Source organism: Lissotriton helveticus, chromosome 11 (genome assembly GCF_964261635.1).
Source record: "Lissotriton helveticus chromosome 11, aLisHel1.1, whole genome shotgun sequence".
NCBI classification, from domain to species: domain Eukaryota; kingdom Metazoa; phylum Chordata; class Amphibia; order Caudata; family Salamandridae; genus Lissotriton; species Lissotriton helveticus.
In genome coordinates this window covers 34,131,531-34,150,532 of record NC_136072.1, presented here as the reverse complement: position 1 = coordinate 34,150,532, position 19,002 = coordinate 34,131,531, and the positions used below count along the sequence as shown (strand labels likewise).

The 19,002-nt window shown below is 45.3% G+C and overlaps 1 protein-coding gene across 1 annotated transcript in view; it reads left to right on the top strand.

Annotated features, from left to right (window-relative positions):
* LOC144792134 (uncharacterized) overlaps positions 1-19,002 on the top strand; it is an 83,560-nt gene that overhangs the window by 21,000 nt on the left and 43,558 nt on the right. Inside the window, exons 3-6 of the mRNA XM_078667010.1 lie at positions 784-900; positions 14,713-14,829; positions 17,432-17,546; positions 18,372-18,488. Of these exons, the coding sequence (XP_078523136.1) occupies positions 784-900; positions 14,713-14,829; positions 17,432-17,546; positions 18,372-18,488 (466 nt within the window). The remainder of the gene's footprint in view (positions 1-783; positions 901-14,712; positions 14,830-17,431; positions 17,547-18,371; positions 18,489-19,002) is intronic.

Below are 19,002 nucleotides of genomic sequence, written 5' to 3'. Positions count from 1 at the left end.
TGACTTTTCTCAAGTTCCAAAAGCTTGTCCAATACTCAGGTACACAACTCTTTTCCCACATCTGTGGTAAACACCCTGCCTCGAAGGTACTTTTTCTTCTAAAACTAATCATCACGTACAACATATGTTTGAAGGGTGATTTCCTTCATGTCTTTATTGGTGTTATTCTGGATAATTGAAGTGAAGACTATGAACTAGTTGTGCACATTCCTTTCAAGGCCTTGTCGCTGTGATCTTGCAGAAGAGAATGAAAGTCTACCCATATCATGATATGGGTTTATTTATTACATCCTATAGTGAATGCATCTACCAATACCTGCACCTTAATTGGAAATACAGAGTATCTGCTCCAGGGGATTTCACAATTCAAAAATGCAGAAAATCTCAAAATAAAAATATCAACTTGTGCAAAGCTTTTTCAATAATCCATCACTTTGTTCAACACAACAAAATCACCACAGAGTGTGCCTAAACTCTAACCTCTATCATCACTTAAGCATCTGATAAAACAATCTTCTAACTACATAAAATATTTCACTTCAGTGCATAAAACATGTACACTGTTTCTGTTTAGTGGGTGGGTTAGATGTATTTAACTATTTATCAAATGAATTGTTGTGAATGATCCTGTTTGGGTATATTTACACTTCAAAACTATTTGTGATTCTAGGTGTTGAAAACATCTGTCTGTTGCCAATGTATGTGCACTTTACTTCCTGTTAGGCATTCTCTCAGCTACTTGGTATCCAACACTTACACTTCTGCTTCCATATTCCTTTTCAGGGGATGGGATCTCATGCAATGACACCAATGAGTGCAGCAGCAGCCCATGCCATGGAAATGCCACCTGCACTAACACCGCAGGAAGTTACACTTGTGTCTGTAATCCTGGATTCCAAGGTAACCCCACAGCAGTACTCCTTTCCCAACCTCTGAGCCAAGCCACTTAGTTCATAGTATACATGCAGTGATAAACATAAATGCTGTGCTCTCAACACTTTTGTGGTCTTATGTAAGTAATGGTGCAACTTTCAGAGACATCAATGAGTGCATTAAAAACCCCTGCCACAAAGACGCAACCTGCACTAACACTGTAGGAAGTTACATCTGTGCCTGCAACCCTGGATATGAAGGCAAATCAAAAGTTCCTAACCTGCTACTTTTTCTCCATAAAAGAAGCTTTACAAAGATGAACTTGCCGTGGCATTACTACAAATCTATTCCAATGATTTAAAAGGGTATTTCTGACAAGTCCATCAACTTTAAATTGTTAGATTTGTTATAAATATTACAGAAGATAACTTATAGGACTGTCTTTTCTTTAAGCCAAAATCCAGCCTTCCATTTGCCCTCTCAGGCATCAAACAATCATCATTATACATTTATAACAGCAAATTAAAAGAGAAGAAAGATCAGCAGATAAATAGAGTGGGTTCAGGTGGAATTCAGGATCATATTAAAACACTGCATAAGAACAGGGTGCACAGAGGCAAACATCTTATCTTCCTTCAAAAGGGCCAGGCTAGGAATCATGATCCTCCTCAGCTGACCTGAACCCACAACACTTCTTTAAAAGGCTAAAGTTTGGAGGATGAAGTTTCAGGGTACAAGGCTCTGTAATAGCCTCAGTCCTAGACTTCTAACAGTAGCTCATGGCCTCCAGTTTAGTTTAATGAACTTGTGAAACTGAACTGTTCAAACAGCCTTTACGTGTGTTGTTTTCCTGCGATTGATTAAAATTATCAGATCACTAAATCTGTCTGGACTCTAACTCTCCTGCTTTCAGAACTTTCTGGGGCGGATTCACAAACGTTGCACAGGGAGTGGGACCACTGTATTGCAGTTTACCATTACAGATATCCCACCACAAGTGCGTCCTCCCACCATGACTGCGGTACCTTTGTGTATCGGGTCCTGTGTGTTTATTTTCTCCTTTTGTTCCAGCACTCTAAAGAGGTGCTGGCAAGGGCAAGCATTTAAAAAAAAATGCTAAATAAAGATGAAATTAAGAGTACATATACAATAATTCAGAGTTGACACCACGTTTCTGACTAAGGTCTACTTAACAATCTTATCAACAATAACACAGTTCATATTGCCACCTATGGAACATATGGGCATATTACCAAGCAATAGCGATAATTATCGCTATTGCTTGGTTAGAGACAAAAATTTACCACTGTGCTGCGGCGATTTTTATAGCAGATAAACCTTGGTATTACCAAGGTTTATCGCAAATGCGATAAAAAACGGCCGCAATGCATGAATATCGCTGTTTCCAGTCGCTAACATCTTGGCACGCCCACTTTGCATGTCATTAGTGATAAATATCACTGACATGCAAAGTGGGGCCCAAGATGGTCGCTATCTCCTACTAGCTGTCGCTAACTGGTGTTAGCGACAGCTAGGTAATAGGGAGATAATTTTATCTCCGCTTTCTTGGCTTTTAAAGCCAAAAAAGCGGAGATAAACCCCCTTGATAATATGCCCCATAGTTTTTTTATTTTTTTATTTTTTTTAATTTTTTTAAAGAACCTTTATTTCAGTTAGCATGAAATTACAAATACGGGCCTACAACCAGTGTGGCCGGCCGCTAATCAAATCGAGCAAAAATTGAGTAAGAAGTATCACATCAATCCGGCGTTTAAAGACAAAGCCACATCTAGGATATAGCAGAGAATCAAGATAATACGTGATACCAAGGATTTGAAACGGTTCATTTTTAAATATCCAAAAATTAAATCGAAAATCGACATCGCATTGTCATTCCTGCTCCCAACACAGTCAGCTAAAACACATTATCACTCCGATGATGAACATAGATTGAATGGGAAAGGAGAAGAGCACCAAAGTCAGGATACATGCAATGGTCACGTACCAAGCACGGTATGCAAGCTCCACCCCTGAAAGGGAACGTACTATGGGAGACATGAAGACGACGACATCGAAGAAAGAAAGGGGCAAAGGGCCATAGAAACAAAAAAGGAGCAGAAAACAAACCCATCCCCCAACCCCCCACCCTGCACCCCTGCAAAAGGCTACGGCCTACCCCCCCAGCAGCGTGCCTGTCGCCCTAAATGAGAGACCCGAAATATAGAAAAGAAAGAGAAAAGAAGAAAAAAATTTTGAGGAGAAGAGCCGGCGATTCGGTTACCCATTCCCTCCCACCCCCGCATACTAGAATCATATAAACAGAAGCAGTATAAAAGTATAAGTATCAGCAAGCACATAAAACGCAATCAATTACAGCCCCACAAGACGTGCCCTTGAATCACCATTAACCAGCAAGAAGTCCCTCCAAATCCCAAACGAGATCACCCCTGGCCACTTCTGTCAATAGTATCAATGTTGAACAGTCCTGCGGACGGGATACAATTTGGTACAAAAGGTCCAATCGTTCCAATCAGACCAGGTAGCGCAGCCGCCCAACATGGTCGTAGCCACCGAGAGACAACTGACGATGCATGGCGGAGGTCGGAATGCAACAATACCCAGACCACCAACAGTCTCAAGTCCAAAAACAGGTCCGCCAAGCACGGAACGGAAAGCACAGGATGTGGGAAACAGCGCAGCACAGTCCGGGCCTCGTGCACCATGGATCGATGTAGCTTCTCCACTCGCTGGACAGAAAAAGGCCCCGGTGAGACAACCACTTGCCGAACAGGTGTAACAACAGTAAGCTCAGAAACCAAATCTATTCTCGCCTCCAAGACTGTAAACTCATCCGGGGAATATGACACTGTAGCAGAGGGAGACGCATCGGCACCAACTCGAAAGCAACCCAGTCCGCTACAAAATGCGGGTCAGCAATGGCGCCGATCCTTCCTTCCAAGTCCCGGGCTCCCCAGAGCAGGGCAGGCCGCAGAGTTGTCAGTGCAGCCAAGACGTGGCGACGCGTAAGCGTTTCCCCACATAGCCAAACTCCGGGGGTCTCAAGTTTAGCAGTTTCTCTGTCCCTGGGAGGGGTGCACCCCGAGGCGCCATCCGCCATTTCAGCCATCTCGTTCTCTTCCTCTTCCCCTCTACTTCAGAGTCTCGTCCGACCACTGGAGTCAGCAGGCCCCTGGGCTGGATCTCGACAGTCGGCGCTTGCTGCAGAAAGGAGAGTCACCGAAAGGCCGGACGTGCTCCCCGCAGCTCGCCGGGAGCCACCCGCTGGATCCCGGACGGGACTATCAACATGGCCGGGCGTCTCATCCAAGGGGAACCGGGCAACATGGGCTCTCTCCGGCTCGGCAATATCTCGGGTTCACGGGGCAACCCACTATTGGGAGTGGGTTGATACCAACTCTCCCGGCTCGCGGCTCTCAGGCTCCCACTGACCGGCTTCTCATCCCGACCAGGGCCGCCAACGCTGCGATCACTGCAGGGCACCCTCTGCACTCGAGGCCCCGGCTTCAGCGCCACGAAGGCCGGCAAGCAGACGGGGACGGTTCTTTGGATCTACTGCACGGTGGAGCCCCAGAAACAAACGGTAAGTGATTGCTTCCCTTCAGCAACTTAGATCAGCGAACCTTGCTCAGGATTATCTTCAGGATATACGTGCGGGGAGGAAGGGCCCACGGAGCCAAGCGTTTATGCAACCGTTCCGATCACCATCTTGGCTCCCCCCCCCCCCCATAGTTTGTTTTTTTGTAGAAAAGACGAGTCTGGTGAGACAACTAAAGCTGTCTTTAGGGACAGGGGAAAAAGGAGTGGGGATCCTCCAAAAATAAATCAGACTGTGAGTCAAGCCTCAAGCGGAAGAGTGTAAAAGAGAGAATGTGGGAGGAACCATGTATAACATTAATATATATATATATATATATATATATTCCAAACACAAAGTGATCCAGTAGATAATGAGAGCGCTCAACAGCGTGTGCAGCGCTCAGGGGTCGGATCCAGACCCTTAAATCATTTTTTTGCGCAAAAGGAGCGGCACACCCAGGATGTTTTCAAAGCTTTTTTATTAGAGCTTCACCCCACCAACGCGTTTCAGCCTCAAAACAAACGCGTTTGTTTTGCAATAAAACATTTTGCTGACTGCCAAGTAAACCCGTGAGTGCTGTATTTTCTTCAAACGAGAGGAAAATTGGAGCGTATATTTACCACGCGGGACACCACCGCGTTACAGCACCCACTGTAAAGAGTGACCCATTACATTGGTGTACAGGAGCTTGGATATATATATATATATATATATATATGTATATATATATATATTATTTTTGTAATCCTTTATGCTTCCAATCTCATATAGATTCTGAAATTTAATAGCCTGCTATACAATCTGGTATCCAATGTGCTCATGTGTAGCAGGACAGAGACATCTTTCATTGAGAGTAGACAAAGGGCATTCGATCAAAAGACCAAAGGGAGACTATGGATCCTGAGAAGCTTTTTAGAGAGACCTACACTGACTTTTCTCAAGTTCCAAAAGCTTGTTCAATACTCAGGTACACAACTCTTTTCCCACGTCTGTGGTAAACACCCTCCCTCGAAAGTACTTTTTCTTCTAAAACTAATCATCACGTACAACATATGTTTGAAGAGTGATTTCCTTCATGTCCTTTTTGGTGTTATTCTGGATAACTGAAGTTAAGACTGTAGGAAGGTGGATATCTGACTATGGTTACCCCCAAACTGTTTGCCTAGTGTTTAGCTGGTTTTTGACTTAGTTAGCCTGGGATCCTGCTATTCAGGGCCCCAGGCTAATTGCTCTCTCCTACAAAATGGACTCCATGTACCTTAGGTACATACACAATTGGAACTGGTTCACCTTATTGGCCCCTGTAACAGTGTACCCTAGGTACCCAGGGCATAGGTGTTTCCAAGGCCTACCAGGGGCTGCAGCATGTATTATGCCACCCCTGGCCTGGCCTCCATATTTGACAGAACTGGCTGATCACTCATCTGGGGTAAGTCGGTGTAATCACCTCTTACTTAGGTATAGTATGTCTATATCTAACTTAAAATGGACACATATGTTCCTATCAGCCACTCCTATGGAAGGCCTCGTCAATCCTGGAGGCAGAGTGCTTGGAAATATGTGAGATGGTGCTCTAGCATGAGCTGAGCCTGTCGGCAGCTTTCGGAATCACGTCCTTTAGCTGTTCCATGATACTGCCATACCATATACTCTTAAGTGCATTATGAACCTCGCGGTTAAATGCTATCTTTGGTTTGGCTTTATCAAAACATGTTGAGTAAGGTGTCATACGAATTGGAATACTACCCCCTCGCCAGTTCTGGCGACGGGGGTAGCCTTCCACCCTTCTAGAGGGACACGACATGTACCTAACCTGAAACCCGGGTGAAGTTAAACATGAGCCTCAGCATCACAAAATGGATGCTGCCACCACAGACACAAGTCTGACCTCCTGCTGCTGGGAGTCCTTCCAGCGAGGGAAGCTTGGACAAAGGGTTTCCTGCCTTGGGAGGTGCTAGCACCACCCCAGACAGGATTTTTTGTATTGGGTAGGACAGGGCTGAATAGAATGAGACATGCCTGGGGCACACAAGGTGTCCCTGTGCATAAGCCAGTCCAAACCGGTGCTGGGGCTTCACAGCCCCAGTCTTGGCGCGGAGATGGACAAAGGAAAGGGGGTGTAGCCACCCCCCTTCCTGGTCCCTTCCAGAGGAGGGACCTAGCAGGTAATCCGGCCCCAAGATTTGGAATAAGAGTAGGAGCTGTGTCCCAAGACTTCAGATCATCCTGAACTCGACTTGAAACTAAGAAGAAAACTGGACTTCGACATTCTGCTGCACAGAAGACTGAAGAGAATCTCCCTTGTGGCCAAGGAGTGACCACCCTGTGAATACAGGCACCAACCAGCAACTCAACATCTGCTTTGCCACCGCCTCCCGCCAGAGCCCGAGCCCGGAGCCTAACAAGACCTGGATTCCCAGACATCTCACAGCCCGATCCACAGTCCCTGAAAAGAAGTGACCCGTGGAGGCACCGAGAGACGTGGGACCGGCCATCTTGAAAGACCCCCGAGAAGCTGACTGTGCAGCACCCCAGGCTCCCTCGATGCTGTTCTTTGGGGTTTGAGAAGCCCCACCACCGAGCAGCATCTGCATTAAAGATCAGCCCCCCAACATCTCCACAATCTGCGTGGGGCCCTTCTGCACTTTGCCACTTGATGCGTCATCCCGGTCACTTGCCACGTGGCTAGTGGCCATCTTGGCGACAAAATCTACAATCTAAACTGCTGGTCTGGTTGCTCCAGATTGGCCCTCACTCCTGTAAAAAGGAGAGCCCCTCTGACCTTGCTGGTCCGAGAAATAAGCTATCTTCACTTCCTGCGTTGCTTGCATTAGCCAAGGCCTGTTTTCTCCAATCAAGTTGCCGACACTGTCATCAGCTAGAGCCTTTGTGGGACAGCTCGTGTCCGACTCCTGGACGTCCTTGACCTCTTTGTGTCCACGTGGCTGCGGAGACAAGCTGCACCTCATCGCCTGTTTGCACCCAACATCGCCTGGTTCCATCCTGGTTCCACGGTAGTCACTGGCTAGTGACTTTGAACATTGTCCCCTCTGCTTTCAGGTCTTCACATCTTCAGATCCATCCTTGGATCCACCGGAACTCTCCTCGACGACCCGCCTGCAGCTTCTTCATCTCCAGGTACCATCGACCTGCGTGACGAAACCCGACACTACTTGGCACCTGTGCACCCACTTCCTGTGGGTAAGGTAACTCAGCAACGCCGGTGTTCCTACACTGGTACACACCTCTAGTGCCTAGATCTAAAGTTTTGTCCTTCTAGGTCAGTCAGAAGGTTCCTAAAACAGTAACTTTATAACTTTTACGCACCATTGACATTGCATTGGTGCATGCGTGCACTTTAAGCACTGCACCCGAGTCCCGCGGGCCTTTCCCGACTTCTTCACTGTTAGTCCCGAACAGCTCCAGCGATTCCCCAGGCCCTAGGCCTATTTCCTTTCCAATTGGTGGTTCTTATACCACTATTTTAGTATATGGTTTAAGTGGCCATATTGTGCAACTTTTGCATATTTAAGCTGTGTTTTGTTTTAACGCGTTTGCTTCTGTGCTCATAAAGAGTATAGGGGATATTTGTAGTGAATAAATATATATATATTTTCAATATATATCTGTGTGGTGGCCTTTCATTTGGTATTCAAAGGGATTGTGCATGGTAAAACAGCTTGCTTCACATGCCTTTACAGAGTTTAGCCTAAGACTGCTTTGTCCACGCTACTAGGATAGCTGGTCTATAAGGTTGACTTACAACCAATCATCATAAGGGTTGCTTGGCATGGTACAAGGTGATCACTAGAACTAGTGAGTATCATATACCAGGCCAACTTCTCACATTGGTGAGCAGCGGTTGGGATTTGAGCTTGCTGTTGTTTTACCATTACAATCTTTGAGAGTATCATTTGAAAGATCATACAGGTACCTGTTAGGTACATATAAAACAAGACTAGTATACTTAAGTTCTACTGAACTTAGTTGTTATAGAGGATAGGGAGTAGCACACCCTGACTACAATTACTAGATAGGTTTAGTAGGTAAACACCAGTGTAGGTAGATTGCAACATATCCACCCACACTAGAGCAATGTCTGGAGCAGAGGGGTCCACAGGACCTGTCCCTGTTGAGAGTGACCCTCCAAGGGCACCATCCAAATTTGCTATGTTAAACTTTAAAGAAATGAGGCAGCTGTGTACCTTAAGAGGTCTCAAGACGGGTCCAGCCCCAACCACAGCACACCTCAGAGAGCTTTTAGACCAGTCTGAAGCTCTAAAGACCACTAAAGCAGACCCCACAGGGAATGTTGAAGGAGGCTCTCCCACTGAAGATGATAATACTGACACCCCTGTCCCTGTTGTCCAGATAGATGAGGAAGACCAGAACACTGGAGATACTCAGCCTGAGGATGAGGAGGAGGAAGAGGAGGAGGAAGAAAGTGATTCTGATGATGAGAGACTTAGTCAGGTGCCAGTCAGGAGACTTAGCCAGGCTAACTTAAGCCAATTTGGGACTGAGTCAGGGTCAAACCCACTCAGACCCCCAAGTGGACTAAACCAGGAGTCTAGGAGGAGAAGGAATCACTCAGGTGAATCTAACACTTCCCATGCTTCTAGAGGTTCTCATGGTCACTCCAGAAGGGGGATGACTAGCCCTCAGAGAAGGGAACATGAGGCCAACATGAGAGAGGCTGAGCTTAGGATCCAGAAGAGAGAGCTAGAAGTAGCCCTGATCCAAGAGAAGCTTGCAAAAGCAATACAGCCTAGAGAGAGTGGATTAGGATCCACTGGTGGCAGCACTATCCCTAAGGATAAAGACAGGTCCTATGACAATAGAAACCTGAGTAAGATTGTGCCCCCCTACAAAGCTGGGGATGACATCCACAAATGGATAACTGCACTTGAGAGAGCATGCAGAGTACAGCAGATCCCTCAGGAGCAGTGGGCAGCAATCTTGTGGCTCTCCTTTGAAGGTAGAGGCATAGACAGACTCCTCACAATTAGTGATGGGGATTCTAGAAACTACCTGGTCTTGAAGAGTGCTCTAATAGATGGGTTCGGCTTAACCACTGAACAGTACAGGTTAATGTTCAGAGAGACCCAGAAGACACAGACTCAGGACTTGTCTGAATTTGTTGAATGTGCCTCTAAGGCTCTGGAGAGCTGGTTGCTGGGAAGTAAGGTTACAGACTATACCGGATTGTATAATTTGATGATGAGAGAGCAAATCTTAAATAATTGTCAAAACTAGCTTCTACATCAGCACCTGGTGGACTCTGATCTGACCTCTCCACAAGAATTGGGTAAGAGGGCAGACAAATGGGTCAGAACCAGGATCAGGCCTAAGAACCAGGGTGGTGACCAAAAGAAAGAGACTACCAAGCCTCAAGAGAAAGGTGGGGATAAAACCAAAGAGAAGACTTCCCCAGGGCCCCAAAACTCCAAGGATGGGGGTGGATCCCAAGACACTTCCTCTACACAGAAAAAGCCTTACTGCCATGCCTGTAAACAGGTTGGCCATTGGAAAACAGACAGCTGTTGTCCAAAGAATAGTAATAAGGAAAATATACCTCCAGGTAAAGCTCCAACACCTCTTGTCACTGTTAGCAGTGGTCCCCCAGGTGGTGGGAGCACCCCCAAGCATTTGGGTGGGTTTACTTTTGGAACACAGGTGGACTCTGGCCTAACCAGGTCCCCAACTGATCTTGTCTATGAAACTGGCATGGGGTTTGCCAATTTCTCTGATTGCCCAAACACTTTGAGCAAGTATAGACAGGAACCCCTCATCAATGGTTTGAAAGTTGAGGCCTACAGAGACACAGGGGCTAGTATCACCATGGTGACTGAGAATCTAGTCCCCTCTAGGCAACTTTTACCTGGTGCCACATATCAGGTGACAAACATTGATGGAGGTCAGAAAAATCAACCCATAGCAGTGGTAAATCTCAGCTGGGGAGGAGTCACTGGCCCAAAGAGAGTGACAGTGTCCCCAAACTTGCCTGTAGATTGTCTACTGGGGAATGATTTGGATATCTCAGCCTGGGCTGAGGTTGAACAACAAACCCATTTTAAAATGGTAAATCTCCATGGAAAGGTTAGTGGGGCTGTGCTGGCCACAGCCCAAACTCAAACTGATTCATGTGTTGTGAAGCCTGAAAGTATGGATCACTCCACACAAACAGAGAGCATTGAGGAGGAAGAGAAATCTCCCTCCCACCAGACATTAGGAAAGGATCAGCCTCCTCAGGGAACTGATCTTACCCCTTGTGAAGAAACTGCCCCAGATGTAGTCAGGCCTAGCCTGGCAGAGCCCCTGATGTCAGTGGACCCTTCCAAGGTGGGACCTAGTCTGGAGCAGGTAACCTGCCCCTCTCTACCTTGCCTCAGTCAGCCCAGGGCTGCAGAGAACAAGAAGGTCAGTGAGCCCCAAAGGGCTCCCTGTCAAATAAAGCACCCCCATCAGCAGATTAGGGGCACCAAAGCTAGCATCCCTAGCAAGGTGAAAACTTAAAAAACTTCTGAGGGATCCCCCTTACAACCAGTTAGGGACCTCACCCAAATGGACACTGTTGGGCACAGCCAAACCTGGGACCCCAAGGCCCCAAACATGACCTGTCCCTCCAGTAAGCCAACAGAAGGGACCCATCCTCCAGCTTTAGGTAGCCAGAGGTTGACCCTGAGAGCACAGTGTAACTCACTCAAGGAAAGAAAGGCACACATGGTGGAGAGTGATTGGAGGAAGCTGAGTCCTACAGAGGAATCTCACTTCAGTACTCCATCTCAACACCAGCCTTTAACTTTGCCAAAACACACCACAGGTAGAGGTTCCCTATGGTGGAGACCCTCAGATACCCTTAGGGTGAGGGATTGCTTAGTGGTCCATGAGACAGGGGGTAACCAAGCCAGAGCTGGTACTTCCTTATATGGCCACTTAGGCAATATAGGCTTACCTGGTCAAGGATAGCCTTATCTCCTTTCGTTTGGGGGGGTTGTGTAGGAAGGTGGATATCTGACTATGGTTACCCCCAAACTTTTTGCCTAGTGTTTAGCTGGTTTTTGACTTAGTTAGCCTGGGATCCTGCTATTCAGGGACCCAGGCTAATTGCTCTCTCCTTAAAATGGACTCCATGTACCTTAGGTACATACACAATTGGAACTGGTTCACCCTATTGGCCCCTGTAACAGTGTACCGTAGGTACCCAGGGCATTGGTGTTTCCAAGGCCTACCAGGTGCTGCAGCATGTATTATGCCACCCCTGGCCTGGCCTCCATATTTGACACAACTGGCTGATCACTCAGCTGGGGTAAGTCGTGTAATCACCTCTTACTTAGGTATAGTATGTCTATATCTAACTTAAAATGGACACATATGTTCCTATCAGCCGCTCCTATGGAAGGCCTCGTCAATCCTGGAGGCAGATTGCTTGGAAATATGTGAGATGGTGCTCTAGCATGAGCTGAGCCTGTCTGCAGCTTTCGGAACCACGTCCTTTAGCTGTTCCATGATACTGCCATACCATATACTCTTAAGTGCATTATGAACCTCGCGGTTAAATGCTATCTTTGGTTTGGCTTTATCAAAACATGTCGAGTAAGGTGTCATACGAATTGGAATACTACCCCCTCGCCAGTTCTGGCGACGGGGGTAGCATTCCACCCTTCTAGAGGGACACGACATGTACATAACCTGAAACCCGGGTGAAGTTAAACATGAGCCTCAGCATCACAAAATGGATGCTGCCACCACAGACACAAGTCTGACCTCCTGCTGCTGGGAGTCCTTCCAGCGAGGGAGGCTTGGTCAAAGGGTTTTCTGCCTTGGGAGGTGCTAGCACCACCCCAGACAGGATTTTTTGTATTGGGTAGGACAGGGCTGAATAGAATGAGACATGCCTGGGGCACACAAGGTGTCCCTGTGCATAAGCCAGTCCAAACCGGTGCTGGGGCTTCACAGCCCCAGTCTTGGCGCGGAGACGGAAAAAGGAAAGGGGGTGTAGCCACCCCCCTTCCTGGTCCCACCCAGAGGAGGGACCTAGCAGGTAATCCGGCCCCGAGATTTGGAATAAGAGTAGAAGCTGTGTCCCAAGACTTCAGATCATCCTGAACTCGACTTGAAACTAAGAAGAAAACTGGACTTCGACATTCTGCTGCACAGAAGACTGAAGAGAATCTCCCTTGTGGCCAAGGAGTGACCACCCTGTGAATACAGGCACCAACCAGCAACTCGACGTCTGCTTTGCCGCTGCCTCCCGCCAGAGCCCAAGCCCAGAGCCCAACAGGACCTGGATTCCCAGACATCTCACAGCCCGATCCACAGTCCCTGAAAAGAAGAGATCCATGGAGGCACCGAGAGACGTGGGACCGGACATCTTGAAAGACCCTCAAGAAGCTGACTGCGCAGCACCCGAGGCTCCCTCGATGCTGTGCTTTAGGGTTTGAGAAGCCCCACCACGGAGCAGCATCTGCACCAAAGATCAGCCCCCCAACATCTCCACGATCTGCGTGGGGCCCTTTTGCACTTTGCCACTTGACGCGTCATCCCGGTCACTTGCCACGTGGCTAGTGGCAATCTTGGTGACGAAATCTACAATCTAAACTGCTAGTCTGGTTGCTCCAGACTGGCCCTCACTTCTGTAAAAAGGAGTAGCCTCTCTGACCTTGCTGGTCCGAGAAATAAGCTTTCTTCACTTCCTGCTTGGCTTGCATTAGCCAAGGCCCGTTTGCTCCAATCAAGTTGCCAAAACCGCCATCAGCTAGAGCCTTTGGGGGACAGCTCGTGATCGACTCCTGGATGTCCTCGGCCTCTTCGTGTCCACGTGGCTGCGGAGACAAGCTGCACCTCATCGCCTGTTTGCACCCAACATCGCCTGGTTCCATCCTGGTTCCACGGTAGTCACTGGCTAGTGACTTTGAACATTGTCCCCTCTGCTTTCAGGTCTTCACATCTTCAGGTCCATCCTTGGATCCAGTGGGTGAGGTAACTCAGCAACGCCGGTGTTCCTACACTGGTACAGACCTCTAGTGCCTAGATCTAAAGTTTTGTCCTTCTAGGTCAGTCGGAAGGTTCCTAAAACAGTAACTTTATAACTTTTACGCACCATTGACATTGCATTGGTGCATGCGTGCACTTTAAGCACTGCACCCGAGTCCCGCGGGCCTTTCCCGACTTCTTCACTGTTAGTCCCGAACAGCTCCAGCGATTCCCCAGGCCCTAGGCCTATTTCCTTTCCAATTGGTGGTTCTTATACCACTATTTTAGTATATGGTTTAAGTGGCCCCTAGGGCTCATCCATATTGTGCAACTTTTGTATATTTAAACTGTGTTTTGTTGTAACGCATTTGCTTCTGTGCTCATAAATAGTATAGGGGATATTTGTAGTGATTAAATATATATATATATTTTCAATATATATCTGTGTGGTGTCCTTTCATTTGGTATTCAAAGGGATTGTGCATGGTAAAACAGCTTGCTTCACATGCCTTTACAGAGTTTAGCCTAAGACTGCTTTGTCCACGCTACTAGGATAGCTGGTCTATAAGGTTGACTTACAACCAATCATCATAAGGGTTGCTTGGCATGGTACACGGTGATCACTAGAACTAGTGAGCATCATATACCAGGCCAACTTCTCACAAAGACTATGAACTAGTTGTGCACATTCCTTTCAAGGCCTTGTCGCTGTGATCTTGCAGAAGAGAATGAAAGTCTACCCATATCATGATATGGGTTTATTCATTACATCCGATAGTGAATGCATCTACCAAAACATGCACCTTAATTGGAAATACAAAGTATCTGCTCCAGGGGGTTTCACTGTTCAAAAATGCAGAAAATAAAAAAAATAAAAATATCAATTTGTGCAAAGCTTTTTCAATAATATATCACTTTGTTCAAAACATCAAAATCACCACAGAGTGTAGCTAATCTCTAACCTCTATCATCACTTAATCACCTGGAAAAAGAATCTTCCAACTACATAAAATATTTCACTTCAGTGCATAAAACCTGTACACTCTTTCTGTTTGGTGGGTGAGTTAGATGTATTTAACTATTTATCAAAGGAATTGTGGTGAATGATCCTGTTTGGGTACATTTACACTTCAAATCAATAAGTGATTCTAGCTGTTGAAAACATCTGTCTGCTAGCAATGTATGTGCACTTTACTTCCTGTTAGGCATTCTCTCAGCTACTTGGTTTCCAACACTTACACTCCTGCTTCCTTAATCCTTTTCAGGGGATGGGATCTCATGCAATGACACCAATGAGTGCAGCAGAAGCCCATGCCATGGAAATGCCACCTGCACTAACACCCCAGGAAGTTACATGTGTGTCTGTAATCCTGGATTCCAAGGTAACCCCACAGCAGTACTCCTTTCCCAACCTCTGAGCCAAGCCACTTAGTTCATAGTATACATGCAGTGATAAAAATAAATGCTGTGCTCGCAACACTTTTGTGGTCTTATGTAAGGAATGGTACAACTTTCAGAGACATCAATGAGTGCATTAAAAACCCCTGTCACAAAGACACAACCTGCACTAACACTGTAAGAAGTTACATCTGTGCCTGCAACCCTGGATATGAAGGCAAATCAAAAGTTCCTAACCTGCTACTTTTTCTCCATAAAAGAAGCTTTACAAAGAAGAACTTGCCATGGCATTGCTACAAATCTATTCCAATGATTTAAAAGGGTACTTCTGACAAGTCCATCAATTTGACATTGTTAGATTTGTTATAAATATTACAAAAAATGACTTATAGGACTGTCTTTTCTTTAAGCCAAAATCCAGCCTTCCAGTTGCCCTCTCAGGCATCAAACAATCATCATTATACATTTATGACAGCAAATTAAAAGAGAAGGAAGAGCAGCAGATAAATAGAGTGGGTTCAGGTGGAATTCAGGATCAAATTAAAACACTGCATAAGAACAGGGTGCACAGGGGCAAACATCTTATCTTCCTTCAACAGGGTCAGGTTAGGAATCATGATCCTCCTTAGCTGACCTGAACCCACACCACTCCTTTAAAAGGCTAAAGTGTGGAGGATGGAGTTTCAGGGTACACGGCTCTATAATAGCCTCAGTCCTGGACTTCACGCAGAAGCCGATGGCCTCCAGTTTAGTGAACTTGTGAAACTGAACTGTTCAAACAGTCTTCACGTGTGTTGTTTACCTGGGAGTGAATGAAAATATCAAATCACTGAATCTGTCTGGACTCTAACTCTCCTGCTTTCAGAACTTTCTGGGGCGGATTCACAAATGGCGCAAAGGGAGTGGGACCTCTGTATTGCAGTTTACAATTACGGATATCCCACCACAAGTGCGTCCTCCCACCACGACTGCGGTATACCTTCGTGTATCGGGTCCTGTGTGTTTATTTTCTCCTTTTGTTCCAGCACTCTAAAGAGATGCTGGCAAGGGCAAATATTTAACAAAATGCTAAATAAGGATAAAATTAAGAGTACAAATACAATAATTCAGAGTTGACACCAAGGGGCATATTATCAAGGGGGTTTATCTCGGCTTTTTTGGCTTTAAAAGCCAAGAAAGCCGAGATAAAATTATCTCCCTATTACCTAGCTGTCGCTAACACCAGTTAGCGACAGCTAGTAGGAGATAGCGACCATCTTGGGCCCCGCTTTGCATGTCAGTTAAATTTATCACTAATGACATGCAAAGTGGGCGTGCCAAGATGTTAGCGACTGGAAACAGTCGCTAACATCGCTATCTAATATTACCAACTTTTGGAGATATTCGGGCTAAGCGCGAATATCTCCAAAAGCTAACACCTGCCCCTGAGCAGTTCTTAGCCATGTTATCCAATGGTAGGTGGATAACATGGCTAAGAGCATTAGCTCGGTAATGCATGAATATCGCTGACTTTTCAGCGATGTTCATGCATTTTGGCTGATTTTTATCGCTTAGGAGATAAACCTTGATAATAGCAAGGTTCCTAAGCGATAAAAATCGCCGCAGGTCGGCGATAAAAATATTGGCGCTAAGTCAACATAGCGATAATTATCGCTAGTTGTTGGTAATATGCCCCCAAGTTTCTAACTAAGGTCTACTTAACAATCTTATCAACAATAACACAGTTCATATTGCCACCTATGGAACATAGGGGCATATAACCAAGCAATAGCGATAATTATCGCTATTGCTTGGTTAGCGATAACAATTTATTGCCGAGCTGCGATGATTTTTATCGCAGATAAACCTTGCTATTAGCAAGGTTTATCTCTGAAACGATAAAAATCGGCCGAAATGCATGAATATCGCTGTAAAGTCAGCAATATTCATGCATTACCGAGCGAATGCTCTTAGCCATGTTATCCACCTCCCATTGGATAACATGGCTAAGAACTGCTCAGGGCAGGTGTTAGCTTTTGGAGATATTCGGGCTTAGTGCGAATATCTCCAAAAGTTGGTAATAGGAGATAGCAATGTTAGCGACTGTTTCCAGTCGCTAACATCTTGGCAAGCCCACTTTGCATGTCATTAGTGATAAATTTCTCTGACATGCAAAGCGGGGCCCAAGATGGTCGCTATCTCCTACTAGCTGTCGCTAACTGGTGTTAGCGACAGCTAGGTAATAGGGAAATAATTTTATCTCCGCTTTCTTGGATTTTAAAGTAAAAAAAACGGAGATAAATCCCTTGATAATATGCCCCACAGTTTGTTTTTTTGTAGAAAAGATGAGTCTGGTGGGACAACTAAAGCTGTCTTTAGGTAAGACCTAAAAGGTGTGAAATAAAAGGATTGGAGGATAGTGGAACAAAAAAGGAACAGGGGGAAAAAGGAGTGGGGATCCTCTAAAAATAAAACGTACTGTGAGTCAAGCCTCAAGCGGAAGAGAGAATTTCGGAGGAAACACGTATAACATTAAAATGTGTATATATATATATATATATATATATATTTTGTTTTTTAATCCTTTATGCTTCCAATCTCATATAGATTCTGAAATTTAATAGCCTGCTATACAATCCCATATCCATTGTCCTCATGTGTAGCAGGACAGAGACATCTTTCATTGAGATCAAACAAAAGGCATTTGATCCAAAGAAAAAAGGTAGCCCATGGATCCAGAGAAGGGTTTTAGGGAGACCTAAGCTGACTTTTCTCAAGTTCCAAAGCTTGTCTAGTACTCAGGTACACAACTCTTTTCCCACATCTGTGGTAAACACCCTGCCTCGAAGGAACTTTTTCTTCTAAAACTAATCATCACGTACAACATATGTTTGAAGGGTGATTTCCTTCATGTCTTTATTGGTGTTATTCTGGATAATTGAAGTTAAGACTATGAACTAGTTGTGCACATTCTTTTCAAGGCCTTGTTGCTGTGATATTGCAGAAGAGAGTGAAAGTCAAGCCATATGATTATAGGGGTTTATTCATTACATCCGATAGTGAATGCATCTACCAATACCTGCACCTTAATTGGAAATACAGAGTATCTGCTCCAGGGGATTTTCACAATTAAAAAATGCAGACAATGTAAAACTAAAAATATCAACTTGTGCAAAGCTTTTTCAATAATCCATCACTTTGTTCAAAACAACAAAATCACCACAGAGTGTGCCTAAACTCTAACCTCTATCATCACTTAAGCATCTGATAAAACAATCTTCTAACTACATAAAATATTTCACTTCAGTGTGTAAAACCTGTACACTGTTTCTGTTTGGTGGGTGGGTTAGATGTATTTAACAATTTATCAAATGAATTGTTGTGATTGATCCTGTTTGGGTATATTTACACTTCAAATCAATAAGTGAGTCTATGTGTTGAAAACATCTGTCTGCTAGCAATGTATGTGCACTTTACTTCCTGTTAGGCATTCTTTCAGCTACTTGGTATCCAACACTTACACTCCTGCTTCCTTAATCCTTTTCAGGAGATGGGATCTCATGCAATGACACCAATGAGTGCAGCAGCAGCCCATGCCATGGAAATGCCACCTGCACTAACACCGCAGGAAGTTACATGTGTGTCTGTAATCCTGGATTCCAAGGTAACCCCACAGCAGTACTCCTTTCCCAACCTCTGAACAATGCCACTTAGTTCATAGGATACATGCAGTGATAAACATAAATGCTGTGCTCTCAACACTTTTGTGGTCTTATGTAAGTAATGGTGCAACTTTCAGAGACATCAATGAGTGCATTAAAAACCCGTGCCACAAAGACGCAACCTGCACTAACACTGTAAGAAGTTACATCTGTGCCTGCAACCCTGGATATGAAGGCAAATCAAAAGTTCCTAACCTGCTACTTTTTCTCCATAAAGGAAGCTTTACAAAGAAGAACTTGCCATGGCATTGCTACAAATCTATTCCAATGAATTAAAAGGGTACATCTGACAAGTCCATCAAATTGCCATTGTTAGATTTGTTATAAATATTACAGAAAATAACTTATAGGACTGTCTTTTCTGTAAGCCAAAATCTTGCCTTCCAGCTGCCCTCTCAGCCATCAAACAATCATCATTATACATTTATGACAGCAAATTGAAGGAGAATAAAACGC